We start from the raw sequence: 25,788 nt of genomic DNA, 5'->3' as shown, positions 1-25,788 counted from the left end.
CAAACTGGTACTATGCTGCTGTGTTTTGTTCTGGCTTAGACCAGTGTTATTACAAGCTGCTCTGAGGAGCATCCAGGCCTTTTTATTGCATAGTAAATCTGTTTAAAATTAACATTTTCATTACTATTGTATTGCCTCAAAGGATACTGGTGCTTTTGCTATTAGCACCCTAGAGGAAGTGCCTTACTGATTTTCTTCCTTTTGTAAAGTTGCACCGAAGTTTTGTTGCTCTGAAATGTGCTGCTTTTAGTCCTTAATAGAAAATATGATGTTACTGGTTCCAAACAGTGGTACTTTGTCATATTGATGTGCTCTTGCTATATATAATATAGCATTTTACAAATAAATATAAGTTAGGTAACGTTTTAATTGAAATTCTTTTTAAAGGTAGAAAAGTGACATTTTATGATTAGTTTTGCTTTCATCTTGTGCCCATCTCTGTCCATAATTCCTCTCTGACAGCCAGCCCCGGAGGAGTGAACACGGTGTGGAATAGTGCAGGCTCTGAGGAATGGGTGATTCTTCTATACAAGAAGAATCTTCTGCACATGTTTGTACACATACTTGTATAAACATTTGTGCACAGAGCCACTATTAACACAGATGCAAACTTCTGTCCCCTGGTGGAAGCAGTGCATGACATGGTTTGTGCATCACCACAGCTGCACTGCAGTAAATAGACACCTCTCACTTAACAAGTTGCCACTTTCCTTCAATCCACCTGCATAATTGCAGGGGAAGTTACTCCATAGCCCATGTCTGGCAAAATGGCAAATGGAGAAACAGCCCACCAGACACAAACACCCCCTCCAGTGCTTCACCAGCACTGATGAGACACAGCAGCAACAGGGACACAAAATTGTGTCTACCCTGCCTGCACAAACACTGCAGTCAGCTAAATCTGAGCCAGGAGTTGGGCAATTAGAATAATTATCAGTTACAGATTGATTTTGTTCCATGCTTCTATTTAGATTAGCTATGTCATGAGAGAGTTGCCCTAACAAGATCAAAGTATCGGTCTTGAGACAGTGATGTGACCATTTAGTTCTAAGAATGAAATAGCTTGAGTAATAATCTGCATTAGCTTGGGTAATAATCTGCACTAGCAAAGGTAAACAGAAGTAGGAAAACCAAGGAAAAACAGCACAGGTTTCATGTAGACAGGTAGGTAGGAATGTGCCTCACCATTTCAGGACTTGCACCTGAAAAATGAAACCTCCAAGATATATAAAAGGAAAATGCTGCAGACTGTTCCTTGTATCCTAAGAGTGAGGGGTGTTCTGCAAAAGCCACAACTACATTTTTAACATGGTTTTCAGGTAGAAATGCTTAAGAGACATTAGTATGTCTTGTCTGCTTTTTAACAGGAAGCATATGAAGGAATCGGAGGCTTTTCTAAAATAAGAGTTACAAGTTATGCGTCCTGTATGAGCTTTTAAAAAATAAACACTCACTACATACCAATTCATGTTCAAGGACTGACTGCAGGCAGAGTAATGATTAGAGATACTTTATTGTCTACTAATTACATTGATCACTGTTTTTCCACGTGCATGTCCTCCTTCCAACTTCAGAAAGGCCTCTGGAACTTCAGAAAATGGGAAGACTTCATCAATAACTGGTTGAATCTACAGAATAAGGAAAATGTGTCACTATATTAGGAATAAAGTATTAAGTAATGTATCACCCTCACACTTCAAAACTGTATGAAGAAGGGGGGGAGATTTCTTTATGGTATTTAGGACAGAATTTGCCATGTAGCCACTGGCTTTTAAGATTTTTCAGGGATACCTCTGCATCCAGAAGAAGGTTTTCTGCTGCTCTTTGTCCATGTTTTGAAACACCTCTTCTAGCACAGTTTGGAGCTCTTATCTGGGGTCTCTCCCACTAATGTCACCACATAAGGCTCTTCTTATAACTTCTACATCCTTTCAAAAACTACACTGTGGTTTAACTTTTTGTTGTCCACAATGATACACTTACAGAAAGAACATGTTTTTTCTCTCTTATTTCTCAACTTGTTTCCTATTTAAACTCAAGAATTCTCACAATGTCATATATTTTAAAGATACCTATAAATCTGAAGCCTGTCTGCATCAGTACATGGCTCAGTACCCTCAACAGACCACAAATGAAGTACAAAAAAAAAACGCCCACCAATGTTTGCTGCTGAATCATGTAGCTACACTTGAATATTCAGCCACTGTGTATTCCAGGAGGCATAAATCATTATGAAGCCCAGCTTGCATCAACTGCTATTTTGACATTAATTTTGTAGAGTGGCCTTCTGGATTGTTTTAGACTCATTTCTAACAACTGTGAAACTACTTATTCACTCTCCCCATTATTAACTAAGGAGCCCGAAACCCCTATAAGCATTTTCTTTAGATATCATAGTGTACCAACAGAAGCAGAAGAAATTCCAGCTCTTCTGAAAAAATATTTGTCACTGCTGGTCCAAAGGAAGAGGTTATTTTCTACTGTCATGTTCTGAGTCAGCATTCCAAATGCCAAAAAAGAAAACTGTCTACAGAAGTACCTTTCACACCTCCTTCCAAAGATCTGCCTACCCTGAGGTTGGTCCTTTTCCTTGGATCCTGTAACACCAGCCCTGTGCATGTCCTTGCACTGATCCTAATCCTCTTAGCAGAGGAAAAAACAACCAGTAGATGAGTCTGCAGCTAGCACTTGCAGTGATGAAGATTTGAAGTACCAAAGATCCAAACACATTATTTACAGTGCTAGAAGAAGATCCTTTTCACTTGTGTCAGGGAAAAAGTATCTTCTGCATTTTCTTTGTAGTTGTGAGCATGCACCCTCTCTTGTTGAATAAGCCAGAACTGGTAATTTAATCTTTCCTAGCAACAGAGCCAACCACCCAGCTCCCTCCCCAGCAGCACAACAAATGCTCTCTGATAGCTGTCTGTACTCAGGGAGGTCCTTTTCTTAGGTCTCCTAATTTCCTCTTAATTTATACACTGTGCCTTACTTTGATGTCCACTCCTTGCACTTAAATAACTACTGCCTTTGCTTGTATGATAACAGGAATCCAGGACAGCAGTACTCTAACTTGCACCACATCAATCACTAGATTTTCCTTTTTATTTTGTCAAAGCAAGCTTAGCCATAGTGTGAAACTTTACATGGCAGAAAATCAGGAATGATTCTCCTCCAAAGAATGCATTAGAATTTGCAGACAAATCACTCTGAGAGCAACTATGCAAAAAAATAAAGTCACCAAATCACTAAGTGCCTCAAAGTTGCCATGCAGCAAGGTACAAGGCTTTTGTACCAAGGCAATTTTTTTCTCTTGCCTGCCTGGACAGTGTCTGTAAACCAACCCCTAGCAAAGTGAGTAGCAACACACAGCAGAGGAGCCACAACGATAGCCCAGCTGTGGAAGAAATGTGGGGTATAAATGATCATGTTCAAGACAAACTCATATCTGGTCAGCATTCAGCACAGAATGGAAATGTTGTCTTGGACATGAACAAAGTCAGAGACATGGACTCAAGGCAGCAAAAACACTGAATTAGACAATGGTTTGGGGTAAACTGAGCATCTGAGTGCAGCTGCAGCTGCTGTGACCATCAGCAGGAGGAACGTGCTGCTGAGCAGTACTGACTGTTTTGAGGAAGACTAATCCTTGCTTTCATAGCAGATGCTGGGGAAAACACAGTTCAGGAATTTTGTTGAGCCAAGCACTTGTACAGTACTTATTGTTAGTGGCAGTTGTGTATAAAGCCGTGCTTCAATTAAGAGGGAAAAAAGAGATAGAGAAACCCAGCCTGCTGGTGCATGGATACAGATGACCCTGACAAGGCAACAGGCTAGGAGGAGAGGAAAAGTATTCAGGGAAGAAAGCAGAGCAGCAGCACATGGGATGTGAAGTGCAAGGGATTCCAGGGAAAGGCAGAAGTTAATTTCAGACACGTGCAGCAACTGAGAAAACATGAACAAGACACTTCACTGTTCTGCTAATCCACAGTCCCTTACTCTAGGTTACAATTTATAACTCTGACAGAGTGAGATATGTTACATCCTCAGCCTGTTGGGTAGAGTTTAAAACACTGCACTTGAAAAGTGGTGACACAGCGATTCAGAGGAGCCCTGCATTCAGCCTCACAGTTCAAAACACCGTGTGTATTTCAGCTACCACATGCTCAATGCCCATCTGCTACATTGATGCAACCTCTAGCTTCATTTAAATGCTGGCTTTAGGCAGTGCTATAGAGAGGCATGAATACCAAAGTGATGATCCTGGCAATCTAGAGCATTAAACATTTTATCTGGCTGGCTGGACAGTCCCATTGTTTGAATAACCCTGAAAGGGCTGACCATGTTGCAGCACAGTGATTCACTCAGCCTTTACCATAATCCACTGACTAAGATAAAATTTCTTCCTGTGAACAGACAAACAAGTAGGGGAGCGTCTGCTGTTTGTTGAATGTGTGATAATAAATGGAGATTAACTGGATAATAAAAACATTGCCTATTTACAGCCACGCATCAGTTCCTTGCCAGAGGACACCTATTTGTTCAGGGAAAAGGGATTAAACTAAAGTCTGGGAGAGAAAGGATTACACATACCCACATTGAAATGTTTATCTGAAAACAGATTGGGCCTGAAAGGTATTTTCTTCCTCTTCATTCTCTCCAATGCAGGACATACTATAGAAATGAATCTCAGCTCTCTTGCAATGAACTCATGTGTTTGGAAAAATAAAAAGAGTAACTGCTGATGCTGATTAAGGCTATCCTACACACATCACAGAGGGCTGTCCCAGCCACTCCAGCTCTGAATGCAGTAGGCAGTGAACAGCACTGGCAGGAGTTGGCTGGTCAGCAGGAACACACTCCTGCTCCTGGCAAATTCAGGCTCACCCTTGGGGGTCCCACTTTCTGCGGTGGCAAGGACACAGTTTTAGGTTATCAGGAGGGGACAAGTGGGAAAACATGAAAGGAATGGAGACCGCTTCAGCCCTCACAGTAGCAACAAGTGACTCCAGTAGGTGTGGAGCTTTTTCCTGCCACTGGAGGGAGAGCGAGAGCCTTGAACTCAGGAGTGCGAGCCTAGTTCGGAGCGCAAGAGGACACAAGTGCCGTGTCTCAAAGGACAGTGACAGTGCACTGGCTCTCTTCCAGGTCTGCAAAGGATGGCCGTGTGAGAGCTGCCGGGCAGCCTTGCTTGGGAGAGTGCCTGCCTCCCCCCTTCCTAGGCCTTGGTGAGGCTGCTCAGGCACCACCCTCCAGGAAAGGAACGTGCACATGCACAGAACAAAACCAGACATCAAAGTCCTCCCGAGGGCTTGCCGTAATGGAAAAGACCTGCCTGCTGATTTGACTAGCTGAGTTAAAAGACAAAGGCCATCTTCCTCGAGAAATTACCACCGAGCCTAAATGCAGTCCATCAGCACAAATGCAGAGCTTCATGGTCTCCTTTGGTCTTCAGGGAGTTTCTCATCAATGTCAACAAGAATCATGAAATCATTAAAAAGAACAGTCCTTGTCCTGGAACTAAACAATTAGTTATCCATTTGTTACTTTATTGTCATCCTATGGGGAAAAAAGATGCTGTTTTGGGACACTCCTACTTTTGCTGAGCATCTTCTCTGCTGTACTCCTGTTCCATGCTCCTTGGATCCTAATCTCACTCCTGTCTTCATTCTTTCTTCCCCTTAAAATGGCATGCAACAATGTATGCCGAGCCTCATATTGCTTGCCAACAAGGTCAACAAGGGATAGGTTCAGCCCCTCACATGAAGAGAAAGAATGAAGTCCCTACCTTCTGCAACAGCTGGTCACATCTTGTACAGGTAGCTTTGCAAATGCACAGTACCAGCATAGAATTGTAGCATGGTTTGGGTTGGAAAGGACCTTTAAAGACCATTCAGTCCAACTCCCCCTGCCATAGGCAGGGACACTTTCCACTAGACCAGACTGCTCAGAGCCCCATCTTTGAATGTGTTGTAAAAACCTTTCCTTGCTGTGTTTTTTATTGACTTTATTTCAGAGAATATTCACTTTCATCCATGAGCACATTAAAAGACAGCATGTACATGATATTTCTGTCCCAAATACCTAAGAGAAGTAAAACTGATCAAACAATGCACCCATAACAAAAATGGTGCTGCGGTGGTTAAGACGTGGGAATGGAAGGCAAGTGTTCCAGGGTCTAATTCCACAACGTCTTAACAACAACTGTATTATCAGGCCTTATATGTTTCATTAATAAGCCAAAGTACATTCTTTTATATCAAATCTCTAACAGCAGCCCACAGAAGATTATATATAATCATGTACAATTATTAAAATGCTAGAAGAAAAATCCCAGTTAAGAAGGCTATCAGGGTACAGTGCAGAGTGTAGAAAAGGCTTTAACAAACAAGAGATTTTTATTAGCCCTGGCAGAATGGCTTCTACAATAAAGAGCAGTAAGAAACTGGGATAAGCTCAGAACTGCAATGTGTGCCAGCCTACCCCAAGCTTAAAGCAGTAGAAATAAGGAAGATGCTAGATGTAGTTACGTACTGGACAATGCTAAAAACTGTTAACTAAAGGAAAGTGCAATTAATCTCTTCTAGAATCCCTGGTAAAGCACATTCTTGGTAGTTGTCCTGATATTTATGCTGGTAATTAAAGTAATCTAGGTCAATGTCACCATATACTTAAGGCAGAACCAACTTTGGTACAGTTAAATATAAATACGTATTTACATATGAAAGCATATAATATGTAGAGATTAGAAGATTAGTCCTGCATGATCCACATCTTCCCAGTCTCAGCAAACTAAACTCACAGCAGACAAGGGCTGCCTTGTCTGCACTTTACCCCTGCACTAGGCACAATTCCCTCCTACACCAGGAGGTTAGAGCTCAGAACACCAGGACTGACTTACCACACAATTTACAATTACATCAGCTTAAGGGAACACATCTGATTAAATGCCTGGCAGATGATGATGCTTTTTTTCCAGACCTCATTGTGGTGAAAGTGAATTTACATATTGAAACCCTATTTCCCCACAGTATACAAAATTTCCATTGGTGCCCTTCACAGATACTTCACAGATGCATCACACACACAGCTCAGCACATAAGCAAGCTACCATGTCCTGGAGGAAAAGGAGCCAGGTATGTTTTAATGAAAATCACAGTGGCTTGTTGGTGGATGTGACAAAATGCAGATAGAGGTTCTTTTTGGAAGAGAAAGGGCTGAACAGAGCTTTTGGCAACTCCTCCTTGGTCAACATCTCTGTCTCTAGCCAACGAACCTGGCAAACAAATGCATTGCAACAGGAAAACACAAAATTAAAAGCAAAAAAAAAAAAGGTGCAAGCTTTGCAATTTAGCATGAAGAAAGATGGTCATCAGAACAAGCATGAGTGACTAAAGAGAGTGGGAAGAAGGACTGACCTCTAGTTAATTGAGACATTTAAGTGTAGAAACCCCTTAGGTACCCTATTGCCTTTTTTCAGAGAGACTAAAGCAGATACCACACAAGGGCAAGTTCTCAGGTACCTTAGGATACTTTAGCACAGTCATAAAGTCTGGAATTACTGTAGAGAAGGCCACATCTATAGATGTCATGTTTGGAGAACATTCAAGGACTCAAGTGTTGCATTCACTGTCTGATATTCATACAGCTGAGAGAAATGCAACAATATGGAAATAAGGGCCACGGAAAAAGTTATTTGCAGAACTGTAACAAGATGAATTGGAAGCAAATCAACACACAGGCTAGGATACAGAGTCCAGAAGCTGTGATGCCCTAATGGCCATCCAAACACCTCAGAACTCATGGCATGTCAAAGTGGATGACCATGTCCATTCATTTGTGTTATTTACTTCCTGAATAGGAAAGACCAGGAACAGAAGACAGTTCAATTCCTCATATTAACAAGGTATCTCAAAACAAATCACCAAAGGTGAATAAAGGGCATCAGTCCTCATTAGTAGATCAAGAAATTATGGTAGCAAAAGGTTTTGTGATTTGTTCAGCATTGCACAAGAAGGCAGCAGCAGGGCCAAAGAATAGTCAGCATCCTGCCCTCTAAACCATAGCAGCAAGAGCTAAGTCCAAAGCATCTAGTACCTTCAGCAAAATGCATAATCAACACTACTCACAAATTACATTAATATAGGCAGGCAGTTGTTCTTCCTATGGGTGCCTGTGCTGGAACATCTATCTAAAAAGCAAATATCAGAGGAAATTATCTATTCATTTCATGATTTGGGACTCTGTTTGCCGTTTAGCCTTCCTTCTGCAACAACAACTTTCATTCAAGAGCCCATCTGATGGAACAATGCTCTGAAGGAAAGTGCATTAAGTCACCAGAAACACTGCACACACACACTTGTACTGTGTTTAAATAGCACTGAATTAAAATGAAAATGTCACATTTCTGTTGGGCTGCATGTTAACCCACATCCTATTATGGTCCTGCAGGAACACACAACATACTCAGTGCTCCTGCTTTTGACACTAAGGAGTCTTCTGAGCCTGCTTTCCTCCACCAGGCTTTAAAAAAGGTGAAGTAACTGCTCAGTTATGAGTTAGAGGCTTCTACCAAGCCTTAAATACTTACATGAACTTGCCCTGTTTTCAGCAAGGACTATATGGTATGTCCTTAGGAGGAAAATGCTGGGCAAGCAGCAAAAACCAAAACTGTCAATGTTAAATCCACAACACTGACCACAAATACACCAAATTAATTCCTAACTAGACTTTCAGTGATGATGCTTCACTGAACCACTGAACAGTGTGCCAGCAGATCTGTGTCTTGAATTAAGGGTTCTGTTGATTTCAGCTGTCTTAAGATGAGAATTGTAATTCACCAGGAACATTCTACCATGGAAAGAGACAGAGCTTCTGACATGGGCTTCATCAACTCATTTGGTGGAGCCCACATTAAGCCATTCCTTACTGGGTCATAATTAACTGCCGCAATTCAAAACACAACAGGGATTCTCCAGCAGTTTAGAAAATAGCCAGTCTCTAAAATTTGTCAAGGAAATACTGGGTTTTCTCCATGCCCATAATTATTGCAGCAGCCTTCCAGCCCCTCAGTCTTGCAATAGTTTCTTTGCAAGATGTCCATCTGCAAGGCAGAGAAAACAGCTTGTAAACTGAAAATGGTTCTGCAATTCCCAGATCTGACTGATGTGCAGGCAAATCACACAAGGAAAATTATTCTCTGTCCTTTTACTACCAACTCATCAAATCCTCTCCTTCACTTCACCATTATGAAAAGGCTGTTAAAAGAACTCCTCCTCAGAGCTGACGCTTTGCAAATCTCTATTCCTTGCTGCAAAGATTATCCAGGTGAAAACCAAGTAACCTTAAACAAAATTGCTTATTCTTCATCCACTGAAGGTTTGAGAATCCTTTTGCTTTCACAAAGGAAGATGATTAACTCATCAGAACTAAAAATCTCTGTTGGTACAGAAGGACTGTAAGGAGAAACACTGTCAAATCAAAATTATCTGTAAATGTTTCAGAGGTATGCTCTTCAATGCTTCACTTACTGTAACATCTCTTTAAACCATCATCTCTTTTTAATTTCTTACATTTAATGCCCCCATATAATTTTTTCCTGAAAAAAAGCCTCTCATTTTCAGGAGCTCTCTAACTACTCTCTTACTCACTTCGTACAATCTCAAAATTAAGATGCCTTTAACAGAAAATACTTAAATGGAAAAAAATCCCTGCATTACTCAAAAATATTCACTCAAAGGTAACAACTTCAACTACAGGAGCTCAGTTTGCTGGCTTCCCCAAGCTTCTTGATACACTTCATTGCTTTCTGCTTTTTTAATTTCTCCTTTATTCTTTCCTATCCAAACACAAACATTTCACTTACTTATAGGAAATTGTGGTACAATTTCTCCAGTGATTCTCTCCTGCCTTTTTTCCCCAACACCTACTCTTCTGAATGGATGGTCTGTTCCTTTACAAGAACTCTTGTCTCTAAACAAGAAAGGTCATAGTCTTATTAATATCTGTCTAAATGGAACACAACTGAGTCTTATAAAATCCTGATGACAGCTCAGATGTTTACAACATTGCACAAAATAGAGTAAAATGCTGCTAGAATAATGACTCTGCAGACAAACAGTCTGACATTAGGACCTGTTTTTGCACAGAGAATAAAAGACCAAGCAAACATCTTTGTCCTCACGATCAACTTACAAGCAGAAGTACATCAGGACATTCATGTATGTATGACGTACATTTTAAGTGGCATTGCAATTCACCTGTCCAGGTTATTAAGCAAAGAACACTGATTAAGCCCTATCTCTATTGCATAAACAGCTGTTTCCCAAGAGGCTTTCATGAGCATAGTCTGCATTTGTTTTGCATACAAGGTAGAAGCAGAACACAAAACAAATTGCAACGGGCTGAGAACAGGACAAATAGTAAGAACAAAGACAAGGGCATTTCTTTTTTCTTAGATTTTCTTATAATTTAGCAGTGTGACTGAATGCAATTACAAGATGAGGACCTTCTACAGCTTCTTTCTTGACCACAGATTATGCCTACAGCACTGGACATAATGCAAAGCAGAGAATTTTTTATTCTGAACAGCAGCACTGAGGTGGCAAAACAGAAGCAATCAGGTCTTCAGTACAAGAGCAGTTTATTGACTCTTTTCCAAACTCTGGAACATATTGCATACTCAAAAAGGGGAATCAACACTCAGACTTTGAGAGATCTAAATTTTACTAATAAGCACAAATTTTGAGCACAAGATGGCAGTTCACATACTGGAATTACCAGCAGTCATGACAGACTCTGCTTACTCTTCTGCTTATCTACCACACAGAAGGATTTACAGCAGTTGTCCATATTATCTACTCTTGGATAATTTCATGTTGCCAAAATTCCCAAAGAGGACACTGCTGGGGCCTACATCACCACACAATCCAAAACATAGGAAATCAACTGTTCACTCTCACAATATATTTTGTAACAAGCTTATAAACCTGAAATGATCACAAAAGCAGATTTTATCTGTCTTGGCTTTTCCCCCCCAAGTCCACTAATATTCCCCAGAAGCTTATGAATGCTCACAATATTCCAAGTCCCTGCGCTGAATTAGCACAAACATCAGAATCTGCAGTATTGAAATAACGAAAAACAAGATTCTTGTCACTACTCTGCAATGGAGATCATGTATTACCTGCAATAACCAGAATATTCTAGTTCTGTGCCCGACCACCCAGGCTAAGCAATTTTGCCTATGCAGATACACAGCCATGTTTATTCTGCCCAAATGAACCAAGTGAGACCTCTTAAAACATAGTTTTCATGTAGAGTTCATATTAAATTATTCCCACTGGCAAAAATAAACAATCGTTGGATATTACTCCTTGTAACTTTGTAAGCTTTGTGTTTTTTAAAAGTACACTCAAGAAGGAGAAGGCAGAACAGTCTTAAGTATTATGAACTCCTAAATTCCATGCAAAAGGCAGAAGTTAGAAACTGGAACAAGTTGATTTTTAACGCGTTTTCCTTACCATGATTCTCCCAACATTTTATTTCTCAACCGTGAACTACACCATTTTTGAGTCCAAGCAGCATCTCTTTCAGCACAGATACCCCAGTAACCATTACTGACATACCTTTCCAGAATCAACCAGTTCTGCTATTTCATCCAAACTTGGCCCACTTGGCATGAAAAATGCCCACCGATAATGGACTCCTTTAAGGAGGTGCTGCAAGAAAGATCACAAATCTATTAAAATATCATGAGAGCAAACTGAAACGGGAACTAAAATTAATGACAGAATCTCTGAAGAAGTAAATTAAGAAAAATAAATTATATCCTAGTATCTGCAAAAAATGGCACCTAAGCATGTGAATTAAATGTACAGACAAGGATGCTGTGTTACCACAACAGGGTCAGGGTGAATTGTGTGTCCAATTGCACAAGTCAGCCAGTAGAGAGAAACAATTACCTTGTCTCTGCAGCTAGAAACAGCATTATTTATTACATAAGAGAGAAATGGTGTTACGTGTTCATGTACACTCAAAACAGAGGTGAAATAAACCCAGCAATGTGACATTTAGAACCTTCCACTTCAGTATCAGTGACTTCATTTCCCACCATAATATCTGCCACAGTCATCACTGTCCAACAACAGATGGCAGCTCACATGAAAAGCATTTGGGAAGATCTCACACAAGTCAAGAGCATCTCCTTGAGTAAGTCACTGCAGGAAAAAAGTCATCATCTGCCAAAGAGAGATGATTTTTATATATGGTATAGAAGCCTCTTCATCATGGAAACATGCACACTGAGAAATAATATTACATTATTTCTTCTCCCCCTTTTCATTTTGTCTTTGGGCTTTCTTGAGAAGTTACTGCTGCAGGACTTAAAATCCTATTCAGCCAAGCCTTTGCAGGAATACCATAGCAACTGCTTGAAAAGCATTCATTTGGAGAGCAAGTACACAAGCATAGGGAAGAAAGAGAAAAGTTCTAAAAAGCCCCACTGATCTGGCCACTGGCAGAATGTTTTAAGATCCACTTATGAAAACTAGAAAAATCAGTATCACCATCTAGACACATGAACATGAAAGAGATGAAAGACTTCCTAGCCACCCTCCACCAGGCTTATTACTCTCTGGTGCTGGAACAGGATGAAGAGAATCAGTCATAGAACAATGTTCTGAGAAAGCCTGAGCAGCCTAAAGCAAGTAACAAAACTGCCCTCACTTCAGTGAGGCAGGGATTAGCTGTGTTTACTATGAAACCCTGGCTGTCAGCAGGACTCACTAGGGAGGCCATATGGAAAAGGCCACAATGGAAAGCACAATAAGGAATCAAACTTCAAAGCTCCCCAAACTACTACATACACCCAGGAGCACCACCCCAACACATTTCTTTTCAGTGCAAGAAAGAAAGAAAGAAAGAAAAGTATATGACATATGAGGACAATGCAACAGCTGCCTCTCCATGAGCTCTGTGACTGACATCCAAGCCATGGAAGTAGTCACTAAAGTACTACAAAATATGAAAGTACATAGGATTTTGTCAAATACCTTTAGAGTTTTGGAACCAACAGTGACTCCTGTTTGCAACATGCCATCAGCCACTCCAAGTCTGTCCATATTGATCAGGAAAGGTGTCACTAAAGTAACATATGTTGCTCCTGACCATTTCTTCAAGAGATCTAGTGCCCACTTCTCAGTGGATCCACCAACATTATCTAGGATAAAATCAAACCTGCAGACATATAAAGAACAGGTTTAAAATCTTGATATGGGAAAAATAACTTCACCGTAATTAAGCTAATTAATAGCAGAAATCAGCTATAGTTCACATTTTTACATGTCACTGCAATGTAAAAATAATCAGCCTGCAAGATAGCAGCAAGAAAGTCCCAAGACTTCAGCAAAGTCCCAGCTTAATGTACAATAGGATTTAAATTTACAGGTTACTGCCTATTCACTGTGCAGCAGACACAAGCTATTTAAAAAGTACACTTAAATCCCAAAAAGCAAACTTAGATATACAACTACATTCTGTACTTGCTTAAAGCCTTCTAGAGCTCTATCTCTTCAGCCCTCCCACAGAGACTATTGAACAGTCTTGAGGTCTAGCACTGAACAATATGGTATGTACATGTAAAAACCCGTCTGGACTCATGCCCTCAACTAGGAACAGCTCTTGCACATGCTGTGCTCAACAAAAGCCAGTTCCAGTGGCTAAAATTACGTAAACAAATTATTCTACTAACTCTTATTTCCTCACATCTTTTCCGTGACCCAGTTCTCAGCTTCACTTCTCCAAGTTTTTTTTGACCTCCATATTTATTTAGGGGCCATTTTACCTCTCCTGACAGCTCTTTTCTTCACATCTACCTATTTAACATTGAACCTGACAATGCAAAAGATCTAAAACCTTGCCCCCATGGAATGGGTATATGAAGCCTCTGGCAAAAAGCCACAGTTTCAGTGTTCCTTCTAATTACACCAGCATGTGAGCCTGTAAAGGCTGAATAGGGCAGTAGGGAGCCATGCACCTGTTCTGTTAAATGCACAACTCATTCTCATCTGTAAATTTCCAGCAATCTCTAGATTGCAATAGATACGTACATACACATATCTCTAATCTAAATCACCTACAAATATGAGAGAAAATAATTTATACAAATTAAATAGAAAGGTCATTATTTCTCTAGAATGATGGTTTTCCTGCCTGTCTTCCAAGAGTGTGATTTCATGTTTAAAGTTCAGTTTATGTAACAGTTAGCTGCCAACAAGACAAGATCATGAAAACTAATGCTCTGGAAAGAGTAGCTGACTGTGGGTTCTGAAGAGTCAGTACAACTGCACAGGGGAGGGAAGTAGGAACACCCACTCAGTAGAGCTCACTGATCAGCCTACTTCCATCAATTAACTGCACCCCAGGACACTCTTGTTGATGTCTTAGAAAGGGTCAATCACTAGAATGGGTATTTAGCATTTAAAGTGGTCATAAAGGCAAATTTTGCACCAACTGCAAAGTCCATCCTGCTGTACAGACAGTGTCACTGCCCTCTCAACTGCCCTCAGCCTGCCGACAATCACACTGCAGTAAAAGGGCACATGGCTTCTTAGCACAGTTACCAGTAAAATTCTTCCACAGATCAAGCAGCTTCTATTTCCCCTCCCAGAAAGTTCGCTCAATCTAGCTAAAAGAGCAGTGTAAATACCATATTCAAATACAAGTCACAGTAGACTATGTTTAAACAGATGGAAAGATGACAAAAGCAAAAAATACTTCTGTTCTAGAGAAAAATCTAGAGAAAAAGGCTAGTTTAAACATAACTGCTATGACAAGATAAATGTGATTGTTTTTCAGAGGTAGCTGTATGCAATGCTACAGAATAGAAATTTACTCCCCGTTGCGTTGCACAGTGGCAAGTCATTGCTCCTTCATGATCTAGTTCTTTCCTCTACAAGATCAAGTTTACATTTACCAGCTTCACTCAGGATTTCAGAGATTTATTTCAATGTATTCATGCATTGTATATTCTCCAAGATACTTGGATGGAAGCTACAAAACTGTTCATATTACAGTCACTGAAGAGAAGCACATGGAAGTGAGCTTGTCTCCCAATTAACTGGCTTAGTGTTACAATAAAATCTGTGCTGGGCATACTCACTTTCAAACTGCATTCAAAAAGGTGAATCTGCTATACAAAATAATACTTTAGAAACAAGGGGAAAAATTTAGGGAGTTCTGATAGAGTCAAGCAATCAAAAGGCAGAAGGTCCGACCACCAGCTCCTTCATTAAAGCACTCACAAAAAACACTCACAAGGGTAATGTTTTAAGCTGCTTTTCCAGATTTCCAGATTTATAATCAATCACATCATCTGCTCCAAGCTTTTTCACCAGTGTGCTGGCATCATGAGAGCAAACTGCTGTCACGTGAGCATCCCAGGCCTTCATTAGCTAAAAACAAATATAAAAAAAAAGTCCAAAGATTAAAATTTAGTGAAATACTGAGAACGACTTAAAAAGCCAAAGTCTCATTATATTTATATAACAAATGAGCACCTTCAATAGGGACTGGGGAGACTGTTCCAATACACGATAATTTGCCACAAATCCCACAGACAAAATAATGGCTAGAATTTATCAATATTTAAGGTAGTTGTGGGGAGGGAGGAGATGGCGTGAAGGAAAGAGTGTGGGGTTTTGTTAATGCCACTGAAAGATACCAGGTCTCATGAAAAATAAGGCTCTCAGTTTGCCATCTGTATGTTTAGTCTACCAGCTAAACATACACCAAGAGATACTGTCCAAGTTGCCAATCAACCAAACTGGCACCAGATGTACCATTAAATATTATTAAATATGCCCTTTAAGTATTTCATATTACTACAAATAGGTTAAGTACTAGTAAAAAGAAAAAGAAGGAAGTCATCTCTGATTTATCATAGGGACAATATCAGGTTATCTTCTACTCCAAAAGCTACAGCAAAATAAAGGACTTTTGCTAGTTATTTATCTCATTTTGCATTTCATTTTTTTTTCATTCACAGTAACACTTTTTACATTTATTCCAGGTTAATTATCTTAGTTTATCTAGGACTGATCAGTTACAAATTGTACCCAGCCAGTGGTACTTTCTGGTACTGAAAGTCACCTGAAAGATCACAGATCAGGCAAATAGTATGCCACAAAAAAAAAATCTGCTGTAAACCTCTTTAAAACCACTGTGCTTATGGCATAGTAACACAGAAAGCAGTGATGCAATTACCCAACTTCTGTATTTTTTTTATAATCTTGAGAGAAAAATTTTTCAGCATGAGATGATAGTAATTAGAATCAAAACTCCCAAATTAACTGAGAGCATGAAGGAGGATGTTCCACAACTAACAAAGCAACAAAAGAGCATGTTGACTTTCCAAAGTTTAGAGCTACTGGAACAGACAGACAAAAGGGCAGTAGGGCAAAGACAGTGAGGGAAAGTAAATCTAAGCCTCTGTGCTTTACAGCCACTGCACACAAAAGCCTGATGGCCTCTCACATCATTTGACCAGCTACAGCAGTTGTGGTAGGTGACATTCGCCATCAGTTTTCCTACTCATACACCAAGTTCTGCTCATATTTAGAGCACAGAGCTGAATGAAAGATAATGAGAACAGCCTACACATTTCAAGTTACACCAATTTCCTGCACCCAAATTGTGAAATGTGATCTTATATACAACTCCTTTCTTTGAAAGTCCCCGCTTCCTACTTTAAAATAATCAACATAATAAACGAAAAGCAATAAATCTGAAAATACTTTACTTTTGGAAATATCAATAATCGCAATCAGGCAGACTGATCTTGCTATTAATCTTGCTATATATAGAGCTTGCTATTTCTTTATTCCTTCTCTCAATTCCCTTTTGGGTTTTTTTCATACTGAAACGCTTGAAGATTCATCCTGGGCATGCTGGATAATATTACCTGTACAGCAAATGTACCAACTCCTCCTGAAGCTCCTAATATTAATATTCTGTAAGAGAAAATTAAAATATATTTAATAGCTCTTTAAATAAACTCTGGAGTAACTATGTATTCTAACGTTTCTTATACATTTCTGACGCTGAATTATTTTTAGCAAAAGCTTAGTTTTGTCAATCAATATTATTCAAGAGTGGTTAACTGTTCTGATAGCCAAAAATGTGACTTAACATTGCTGATCATGTGTCCTGTGCCAAAAGCATTATCTCAGCACAGCCAAAGAGACTTCCTCATAGGTGCTTTTCTCTAAATGCAGGCCGTGAAGCTGACAGGTAGTAGCATTTAGATCACTCAAAGCCCCTGCACCTGTCCTCACTTTCCCAAACATAATTGTTTTGTTTGGGAGAAAATCACCTAAGAGCCCTTCCCGTCTCCCAGACTCCACTGTCCTATCTCCTAAAGAAAAAAAAATACAATTCACCAGCATTTTATACAAATTGGTTCCATCTAAGAGAAAAAGTAGTTTAGTATCACATAATTTAAGGAGACCGTGAACCGCAGAACATATGGAACATATTTTTCCCATACTGCATAATGTTTATTTAAAAGACAAAATTACAGTGAAGTACCCTAACGAGTTTAATTTCTACTAAATTAAGATGGGTGTATTTTTCTTTAGGAAAAAAAGCAGTAGAATTTTTCTAGTTCCTTCCAGTACATCTCAACAAGACCCTGTAAATGCCAGCTTGTGGGAACTGGCACACAAGCAAGAAAATGACAGAGTTATGGCCAAATTGTTAGCAATTGAGAGTTCATTTTAACTGATAACCCTAAATTAAAAAAAAATACAAGTTAACTTGTGTGAGAACCTTACTGCTAGAAGCCTAATCACTGTTCAAAAATTCCATCCAAAACTTTATTAAATAACTAAATATCAGAAAGTGAATTAGTAAGAAAACCTTGCAGCTCAAGTTGCAAACAGTGCTTTGGATCCATTTGCTAATTCTAGGACAAAAAGATCCAAGATGAAGTCCTGGCATAGGGATTGGGGAACATCATGTTTCTCAGAGCTTCTGTTTGCCAGAAAAATCTCAGAATCTTCAGAAGTTGGTGAAATTCCTGTTTTAAATCTCACAGTAAAAGATGTTGAAGGAAATTGCTTTTTACAGTACAAAACTGTACTATACAATCTGGAGTCTCAGTTTACAAAAGTTCTTTGAAGCATCCTAAGAGACTTGGCTTTGGTCACACTATCCATTTTAAAATGCTCTTTTTGTAAGTGATCAGATTCTGCTCCCTCCCATTTCACTGATCCAAGCTGCAAAATTCAGATTAAGAATATGAAACCACAATACTACAAAGCCTGCAGCTTTTAAATCTGCCAAGATGTACTTATCCTCAGAACCAGGCTTCTAACAACGGATGCCTGGAGCAACATGCATATTTCAACTTCAGTATACTCAAAAATGCTCTGGGATCCTACACTCAAGGTATTTGGTTAAACCCATCTTTATCCTTAAAAAGGACAATTACAATTAAATCCTTTCAAAAAAAACCCTTTTCAAAACACCTTTACAATTGCTCTCCTTAGTTAAAGGAGACTTCTACAACTTATTTGGGGGAAAGTTGTCATCTTAAAATGCACCATTTGCTCGTCAAAAAAAACCCTTTTCAAAACACCTTTACAATTGCTCTCCTTAGTTACAGGGCATTTCTTCTACAACATATTTTGGGGGAAAGCTGTCATCTTAAAATGCACAATTTGCTCAAAGGATTTAGGTAACGTTTTCAGTTTGGGGAGTAGCTTGGCCATGACATTTTTTTCAGGCCCTTCAATAAAAGCCCTCAGGATTCCTTCAGGTAGAAGGAACACTTTCCAGATTCAGTTTGCTCCTATGTTACATGGGCTATTTTCTACCACACCTTCCAATTATTAAAACTCTCTCCACACGTTGTGACACCAAGAAAATTCTTAATTTCTGAGACAAACTACATCTGCACAGGAGATCCATGTGCAGCAGCTCAACAGCACACACAACAGCAAGACACACAAGGAACACGGGGAGTGTCTGAAGGTGCAGGACCTGTTAGGGCAGTACTGAATGACAGATGGTGGCAAGTGCCAAAGCAGGAACAGTTTTGTTTCCACTGCCTCAGGAAAACACAGCCAGGAGAAAACACATCATAGAAACTACCTGCTTTCACTGCAAGGGCATGCTCAGAATAAGCTAATGTACAAGTATTTGCACCAGGGACCCAATTAACAAATACGCCTCAGGAAAACACAGCCAGGAGAAAACACATCATAGAAACTACCTGCTTTCACTGCAAGGGCATGCTCAGGAATAAGCTAATATACAAGTGTTTGCACCAGGGACCCAATTAACAAATATTCTGACCTGGACAGAGATCAAGAGAACCAATTCTTCCCAAAGAACATTTGTAGCCCAGGACTTCCCCTTCTGACAGAGGCACAACATTCACCAAGCCCCCCACGGGGCTCCAGCAGTTCAAATGATGATGGGGAGCAGACCTCTCTAAATAAGCTTACCATGAGATTGGAAAGTTTAGCCCATCTACCTAGGCCCTGCTTGGAGCTGTGGTGTGATCAGAAACCAGCATCAGACAGGCAGGACATGTTTCAGCTGTGTGTGCCCCCCCCCAACCAGAACACGTAGTGAGTGGGGAGTGGGTGTACAGATCAAGGACTAATATTTTCTCCAGATTATAAACAATTAAAAATTTTCAGCAGCTAAATTACACGCAAGCTAAAAATTGAATAAATGCAGCAATTTTATATAGTTGTAAAATTAATGTATTTATTCACTAAATGTATCAACTTTATTTAGATATAAAATTATATTTCATTTGATTATGCCAACCAAATGGCCTCAACAAATTTTTTCCTAGATCAAGCAGTGTTTATCAAGAAGTTTTACAACCTACACTCAATTTGTACTTCTCAACAGATAAGATGATGAAATAACACATAGACATTGAAAATATATTTTCTTGGGGTATTATACCATTCAAATTTTCACTGTAACTGTATAAACCAGGAGTCTACATTTGGTAGCTTACATTAACAGAATCCAGCATCTCTGCTCAGCATACATGAAAGTCTAAGATATTGCCTCTGTACTTACATAAAGACTTCTACCTAAAAGCAATGTAAGCACTTTGAATAACTTCTCAAACTGTCAGGTTTGTTTCTGTCATGCATTTTGTGAATACAGAAAGCAAGATATTTAACAGCTAGTGTTGAACAAGCATATACCTTTTCTACTGAAACAGGTCAGCGGCACATACGAGAAGCTCCAGGTATCCACAGAGAGTTTCAACACAACACAGACATTTTGAACATTTAGGATTCAACATTAAGAACATTTAAGCTTCTAAAAGAATATTGACATTAATTAGAGTGGTACAGAATAAAGGCTATGGAAAAATGATTGGAATTGCAGGAGGGTTCACAAACAATGAGAGCACACTTCAGGAAACTTGTAAGAACATAACCTGTGAAAGTATGCGTAGATGGAGCAGATAATCTGTCAGATCAATGCACAGACAGACACTGGACTAACAGCAAGTGTTTCTGGTTAGCCCACGCTAACGCCTCAAGAGAGGCAAAGAGAACAATACACACCAACAGAAAAATCTCACTGCTTTTAAAATGTCTTAACGTGGCACTAAAGCACCAGTGAAGGAGCTTTCATCAAGGAACACAGCTGCTCTGCCAAAATAAGACATTTTTGTGTGCATGTACACCCTTCTACAAAGCTATTTACCTACAACTACAGGAGACAAAAAGACTGACACAAAATCACACATGTAGGTAACTTCTCACCAAATATATGATCTAAAGAAATAAAGAAACACTGCATAAATTGTTGTATTTTTAAATTATTGCCCTGAGAGTTCATGGCATATAATTTTGCACAGCCTCTTCAATGCATTTTAAACACTTTCCTACAAGTACTATTTCAGGAGGAAAAAAAGGTACCATCACATAAGTCATTCACTGCTGGTTTTACTGCTGGTTCAAAATTTATAGATAGGAAATATAATATTTTTAAGTAAATTAAAAAGGGTTTTTCACTGACAGAGTAATTAAAATTTTATTTGGAACATGAAAGTAAATATTAAATGTAAAGACACATTACAAATGCAGTTTCAATTTTACTGTTAACAGTCTAAACACTTACCTGAAGATTGGAAAGACAATTTAAATAAGGCTAGCCTATCAGTGTATCTTTAGGTTAATTCTATTTACATGTGAAAGTTAAGATAATAAAAAACTTTAAATACTGAAAATTAAAAAATAAGGTGATCTTATATAGACTTTTATTACTAGCTGGAAGTTAATTTCAATGATGTTTCTTTGAAACTTCTTTAAATTTTGCAATTTCATCTTCTCAAAACATTGTTTATCTTTAAAAAAAACAATTACTTAATATTTTCATTATGAAGTTCACTGTGACACATGAATGACCAGTCACTCAATTGTCTTCCAGAGACATGGGTGAAAAAGTTTAATCAAAGTAGTGTCCTTTGCAACGTGTTGCATTACAAAGTATCAGCCAAGATAAGAAGAGGTCAGGCATCCAGACTCCTGCTGCCCAGTAATTACTTCATGACCTAAACCTGTGATGCAGCACAGCAATTTTAACTACTGTTTTTCAACTCCCATAGTTTTACTTTTGCTCTTATTTCCATTCTGAAGATCATGCTGTCTATTCACTCAAACATCAAAGGTCAAAATAACTGAAAATTTCAATTATCAGGAGAAAAATGGTATTTGCTCCAATTTTTCACTGCATTTTTCATCTGCCATTGTCAGATCAACAGACTGATAAACAAAGTCAATTTTTCTATTTGATTGGCTGCTCATCTTGTACATTCCCCTTTTCTTGTCTGCATTCCTGACCTCATCAAAGTTCTGGCCTGCAGGTCAAATAAGAGTCAGTCACCTGCCCATTTTTCTCTAAAAAGCTGGAAAACTGGTCTGTTCCAAATGCCCCACGCATGCAGGAAGTGAGTGGACCACATCTCTGTCCTTGAGAGGGCTTTTTGTGAGCTGCCAGTACAACTGAGAGGATATTACATTTGGCTAGCTGTCTTAACAGGCAGAAAGGCAAAGTCCTGGAGATAACATCCTCAAATTCTCTACATAGCCCATACATTAGATATACACTGGATTATGATGGATCATAGAACAGCCTGGGTTGGATGTGACCCCAAAGATCATCTAGTTCTAAATGCCCTGCTGTGCACAGGGACACCCTTCACTGGGGCACGTTGCCAAGAGCTCCACCCAACCTGGCCTTAATTATTTCCACTTGTGGATGTGTGGGCACCCTCAACTTCTCTGGGTACTTTTTAGCTCTATATAGGGACCTCATCTGAGCCTTCCTCTAAAGAAGCCTCTCTCAGCAGCTGTGTAGACAAAATCCATCATCCTCAGACAGCTGATCTTTATCAATGTCATGGTGTAACAGTCTTTATCACTGCTGGATGTGTCTTAGGAGCAGTTCATCAATATAAAAATGAAGACCTTCAGTTTTAGCACCAGAACTGTTTACTTACCTTTTCCCACTACAATTACTCTGGTTCAGTCCTCCCACTTGGTTAAGTGCAGACCACGCAGTGAGACCAACATATGGTAAGGCAGCAGCTTCTGTGTGACTGAGGCACTTTGGCTTAAAAGATACCTGAAATAAAACCATTACAAAGTCACACAGCAGCTCCTATGTGACACTGAAATATTTAAAACAGCTTTACTGAATTGCAGATTGTGTATTGCACATTTTCAGCCATCTTCAAAACTAGCTGGAGCACGAATCAATCCCAACACTAAGAAATAAAGTTACTTAGATAGCGAAGAAGAAAAATGCCAGTCTCTACAACTCTGAGGTTTTGTTAGCCAGAGTTTTGGAAGTTTACCTCGTTTCCACTAGCTACCACAAACTCTGACAGAGTGCCTTGTTTCCATGGGGGAATTGCTGCCCACACCTAAAACCAAACAGAAAACAAGCATCAATTTTTGTAGCTTTGCATATAATTGTATGTACACAGAAGTTTCCCTCATTAAAAAAATCTTTTTTCTATTTCACTGGATGTTTTCACTGTTTATCAGAAACCAGTTTTAGCTCATTTTACACCCCAAAAAAAAAAATCACAAAACCAACTAAATGAAGGACTGAAGGGCTACATAAATAAATTGTACCCCATTGCATTTTGTGTAAGACATAATTTTTCAACTCCTGTTGCCATCTTATTGCAAAGGTTTCGTACCTTCTCAGTGATATTTCATGGGCAGCTCCTCACAGCACTGACTTTTTCTTCTTCTCAGCACAGCCAACAAACTTCATCTCACATCTCCACCAGCCAAGCTGCTCTTTTATAACATCCCTCTTAATTGGATCCAGCTGTGGCCTATTAAGGGCAGGCTTGTTCTTAATGCTTGGTAATTAGCACAGCTGTAACTCCTTAGGGGTGAGATTGCCTTCACCACTGTCTCTATTCTCCTACCTTCTATCTATCCACAAACTCCCCCTAAAGTACTCCCATGGCAGGAAAGCCCAGATTAGAGGGGTGAGGATGGTGCAGAAACAGGATTTGCTATGCTAAAACTGGTGAAATATAAAAGCAAACAGTATCAGTATTTGTGTGGAAACCCATGAAGTGCTTCTTGGGTTAAGCCAAAGTTCCTATTCCAAGTTACTCAAGAAAAATAAAAACAAATCCCTTCTTGTTAGAGTTCTACCTTCAATTAAAAACAAAGTGGCACTTTGAGAGTGCACTTATAAAGAAACAAATTCCACTCTTGCTACTGCTGCAATGGTCTAAAAACTAAAACCCAGAAGGGAAATTAACTTGCAGAAGCAAGTTTCTGAAAGACCACGAGACCATGTTTTTCAGAGAAAAAATGAAGTGAAGGAAGTATTCTAGGAATTTACTGCCAGATAGGCCTTATTAAGAGTGCAACAGCATTAAAAAATAATTAAGAGGAGAATGAATGCTGAACATCTCACAGTATATTTTAACTATACATTTTGGAGAAAAAAAATAGATTGGTGGTATCACCTCATCTCCAGGTTTGAAATAAGACACACCCAGTCCACATTCCATAACAACACCAGAGACATCTCGACCAAGCGTCAGAGGAAATTCAGTCTCGCCGGTTTTGAGCTTCAGGGGATCCCGCTTCATATTTAAGGCAGTTGCACCATAACCACCTGCAACACATGGAATCAACCACAACATACCACAATGAGTGTTCATTTATCAACTGTGCAATTCCAATTAGAAAGCAGTGCCTATAAATGCTTTCTGTTAATACTGAAGCATGCAAAAAATCGGCAGTATTTCACACTTTTACAGATTTTAGAAATAAAGAGCAAGTGTAAAAAATGATAAGGCATATCTCATAAGATGAGTAACCTGGACTTCTATTCAGTAAGCAACAGACAAATGCTGTGAAGTCAGAGAATTACCCTTGTAATAACAGTGTTCAGCCTAAAAATAGCCTGCATTTGGGCATGTATACCCACTCAAGTGTTGGACATGTCCACCTAGGGGCCCTATCATGCCAGAAAGTGTCTTAATGTGAATCCTCAGATAGGAAATGTCCCATCACTAAACCTCCAACTATATTCAAAGATTTTTTAAAAATTCATTTATTAGAGACCCAAAACACAGATTACAGCTGTGTCAGCGGGCTTTGTGCAGATAACATTTGCTTGCTCTACTGAATCTGATTTGATATGCAGGCAGTTCTACACAGGAAATAGAAGGTATTCTACTACCACAACTTCCTTCTTGTGTCTCAAAATCTGATTAAATGTGTCAAATACAAAGAGCTGAGCAGTGAAAAAGACAGATTTCCCGGGCGGGATGACAGCACGTCTCCAGACATCAATTTAGGATAGGCATGGCAATGAACACCACGGTTCGCCTTAGGTCACACAGGCCGACTTGGCAGCAACTTGGGCCTCCAGCCCCATTCACCCCAAGGAGACGGGAAAATCCAGCATCGCTCAGGGGGAATGGAGATGGGAAAATCCAGCATCACTCAGGGGGAATAGAGATGGGAAAACCCAGTATCGCTCTGGGGGAATGGAGATGGGAAAACCCAGCATCACTCAGGGGGAATGCTGCTCCTTGGCCGGGCGTATCTCGGTCAAGAGAGCAGCACCACGATCTCTCAATTGAAAGTTCACCCTCGCACCACACACACGCACACTCTTGTCAGTGGCTTCTTGTATCGTTCTTCCCAGAGAACCTGCAAAAAACGCTGTTTCCAAGAGGCGGCGGTTTTCCACAGGGCTCGGGGAAACACGTGTGTGGAGGCAGCCCTGGACAGGCCAGGACAGGCCGGAGTCCCGGCACCACCACAGCCGCAGCGCTGCCATCCCGCAGCCCGGCCGCGGCCGCTCGGGCTCGGCACTTACTTCTCATGCTGAGGTCGATGGGGTTCAGGCTCGCAGCGTGAACCTTAATGATGACCTCGTTCGGGAAGTGTATGATGGGGAACATCATCTCCCTGGTGAAGCGCAGCACCTCGTTGCTGCCGTACCGGTCTATGACCCAGCTGGGCATGGCGACCCGCGCCCGCGGAGAGGCGCGGAGCCCGCGGGCCGGCACCCGCCCGCTCGCCCAGCGCAGCGCCCGCCCGCCCGCCGCTCCCCACGACAGCATGGCCGGGGCAGCCGGGCCGGGCCGGGCCGCGGGTTCGCGATCGGGATCGGGATAAGGACCAGCACCGGGATCGGGATAAGGACCAGCACCGGGACCGGGCCGGATCGCTCCCTCGCCCCGCAGCCAATGGGCGG

The 25,788-nt window shown here is 40.2% G+C and overlaps 1 protein-coding gene across 2 annotated transcripts; it reads right to left on the bottom strand.

Annotated features, from left to right (window-relative positions):
- Nucleotides 1–1,494: 1,494 nt before the first annotated feature.
- RTN4IP1 (reticulon 4 interacting protein 1) lies at nt 1,495–25,760 on the bottom strand. Of its 2 annotated transcripts, XR_005629581.1 has the most exons (10): nt 25,408–25,760; nt 24,041–24,192; nt 22,898–22,966; nt 22,541–22,665; nt 16,958–17,006; nt 15,313–15,449; nt 13,050–13,233; nt 11,625–11,717; nt 9,863–9,969; nt 1,500–1,628 (listed from the first exon to the last, which is right to left on the bottom strand). XR_005629581.1 is itself a non-coding variant. In XM_039726915.1 (9 exons), the coding sequence occupies exons 1-9, from the start codon at nt 25,652–25,654 to the stop codon at nt 1,512–1,514; spliced, it is 1,173 nt and encodes a 390-aa protein (XP_039582849.1). In that variant the 5' UTR covers nt 25,655–25,725; the 3' UTR covers nt 1,495–1,511. The 2 variants fall into 2 exon arrangements, 1 of the variants encoding a protein (XP_039582849.1); XM_039726915.1 differs by lacking the exon at nt 9,863–9,969 and having other exon boundaries at nt 1,495–1,628; nt 25,408–25,725.
- Between the last annotated feature and the right edge of the window lie 28 nt (nt 25,761–25,788).

The sequence above is a fragment of the Passer montanus genome, unplaced genomic scaffold (assembly GCF_014805655.1).
Source record: "Passer montanus isolate IOZ18808 unplaced genomic scaffold, ASM1480565v1 scaffold11, whole genome shotgun sequence".
NCBI lineage: Eukaryota > Metazoa > Chordata > Aves > Passeriformes > Passeridae > Passer > Passer montanus.
This window is presented reverse-complemented; position numbering and strand designations above follow the sequence as displayed.